The sequence below is a fragment of the Formica exsecta genome, unplaced genomic scaffold (genome assembly GCF_003651465.1).
Source record: "Formica exsecta isolate Colony F162 unplaced genomic scaffold, ASM365146v1 scaffold223, whole genome shotgun sequence".
Classification (NCBI taxonomy): domain Eukaryota; kingdom Metazoa; phylum Arthropoda; class Insecta; order Hymenoptera; family Formicidae; genus Formica; species Formica exsecta.
The window spans coordinates 561,426-563,794 of NW_021849528.1; the positions used below are offsets into that span (position 1 = coordinate 561,426).

At 46.3% G+C, this 2,369-nt stretch overlaps 1 protein-coding gene across 1 annotated transcript in view; it reads left to right on the forward strand.

Moving 5' to 3' along the window:
* LOC115235478 overlaps window positions 1-1,682 on the forward strand; it is a 3,298-nt gene extending 1,616 nt beyond the window's left edge. Inside the window, exon 2 of the mRNA XM_029807302.1 lies at window positions 310-1,682. Within this exon, the coding sequence (XP_029663162.1) occupies window positions 333-1,682 (1,350 nt within the window). The 5' untranslated portion in view covers window positions 310-332. The remainder of the gene's footprint in view (window positions 1-309) is intronic.
* The last annotated feature ends 687 nt before the right edge of the window (window positions 1,683-2,369 follow it).

Genomic DNA, 2,369 nt, shown 5'->3' on the forward strand with positions numbered 1-2,369 from the left:
TTTATATATGTATAATATAATTATCGAATTTATTTTATGACAAGCATAAGAACATTTTTTTTTAAATTTCATTGCATTAGATATAAAAATCTTATTTCCATTATTTTATACTTTTTCCAAATAAAGGAATGTCTATCTCGTGTTTTACCTTTTTTCGACTATTCTGATGATACCAATCTTGCTTTGCTCCGATTTATGCTCCTCGAATGTAGGACAGCTGGGCCAAGTGTATCGAATCTTGAGCGATCAATCACTCCGCGCCGATGCGACGTTTACACTCATTGTCCACCCTCCGTCATTGTTTCGCAGGTCGATCATCCGGAGCGAGCAGGATGACAATGGAAGATCGCACGGGTGGCATCGACCGCGCCGCCCCCGCGACCTCGACGCCGGCCACGACGACATTGACGTCGGCGTGCCCCGCGTCCATCAGCGATGTCACACCCGACGCCTCATATCCCCTTCAGCGCGCTAGCAAGCGCTCCTTCGACGTCGCTTTCCTGGTAGCGCCCGACGAGAACCTGGCACGTCGTCAAAACGAAAAGTTGCGATTGATATCCGGCCGAAAGGAGCGTCCGCGAGATGATATCTCTGTTGATAACGTTCTGGATGCTGACAGACTGCCGCAAAATCTCACCATCAAACACTACGATAACGATTCCGGCGGTTCGGAGAGAAGGAGATTGTTGCAATGCACGGAGAACTCACTGAGTCCACCCTACGTGTCACCGAGAACCTTGACGCCGACTTTGCCGGGACTTTCCCCGGACACCGACGGAAGGAGATACACATCGACTGGTGGTCGGCTTCAGAAAACTCCGAGTCCGCCTATCTTCGTCGGTCATCAGTCTATGCTGACTACCTGTCCGGAATCGGCAGATTCTTCGGTCTTGTCCTGCACGAAGGTCTACGAGACTGGTATCCCCTGCGTGACCGATCGCCACGGCGAATCTCGCAGTGCTTTTACGAAAGTCAACCTGATAGGACAACGAAATGGCTTCAACGATGATAGCCAGGCATCACCCAGATCGTCGATATCGCCGGACGACCGCGCGAGCTATCAGAACAGCGTCAGTCCGCCGGTGGTGTCGTTGGCCGGAGCGGCGAGTTACAAGTACGCGCCGTTTCCTACTAAGATGGCGTATCCATTCCTGGCAGTGGGAGCGGAGACCGGTCAGTCGGGATTGTTGGAGAACCTGAAGATCCCGCAGATTGCTCAGCCGCCCAAGGTGCCCAGTCCGAAGGTGCCCGCTTTTCGACCGGATCTCCCGCCGGTCTATCCTAATCTCTCCTACAATCCCATCTCCGTTTTCCCGCCGATGGCAGACGCTCTTGCCAGGCCGCGATTTCTGGCCACGGCCGCCGGGGTGGCCGGCCTTTTGCCGCCGTCGTTCGCCGCTCTGACCTTGCCGGCGCAGAACGTCTGCGCCAAATGCAATCTGTCGTTCCGGATGACCTCCGACTTGGTCTACCACATGCGCTCTCATCACAAGAGCGAGAACTTGGGCGAGTCGGCGAGGAGGAGGAGGGAAGAGAAGCTTAGATGTCCCGTATGCGACGAGAGCTTTCGCGAAAGACACCATCTCACCAGACACATGACCGCTCATCAGGATAAGGAGAGCGACGGTATCGTCGAGCAGGTCGAGGTTAAGAGGAGAGCCACTTCCGTTCACAGTAAGTGACGACGAAAATTGCCGACCGAGGACGAGATTCTAACGGCTGGCTATTCCTTTGAATAGAAGAACTAAATCGATGAATAAGGGGAAGTAGTAGGCTATGACTTTCTTAGGTACGATAAAATTGTTGTTTATCGTTACATCTTATCAATTGAAAAAGAAATTGAGATATCGCTTCTTGCGAAAAAAATACATTTGAGCTACGTATCGGAAGTATGCAAATCTAATCATCTTATCATCTTCTCAGTAGTTGCGATTGAAAAAATTTTTGCACATCTCTTCTATCATGAATATATGTGCAGATTTTATTGAGTTATTTTTTATCTATGTATTTTGTAGTAAGATTATTAAAAAGTTAATTCTCTAGAAAACCGTATCGACAGATTATTTAAATAATAAGTAATTGAAAATGAAAAGTTTTCTCTGGAAACTAAAATTCAGCAATGTGCAAACATACATGATAAAATCTCATTTTTTATTTAATTTTAAATCGACTTTGTTTTGACAGAATTATATTCTTGAAGGATTAGTTACAGATGTATTCTTATTATAAAAAATTAACAGTTTACGATAAAAAAATTCTGTCTCTTTCTCTCTTTTATTAAGTAAAAATCAATTTAGAAATGAATACAAAAAATTCGTAAATAAAAGACGGCTCAACGAATCTGCGACATTATGTATAGATGTATTATT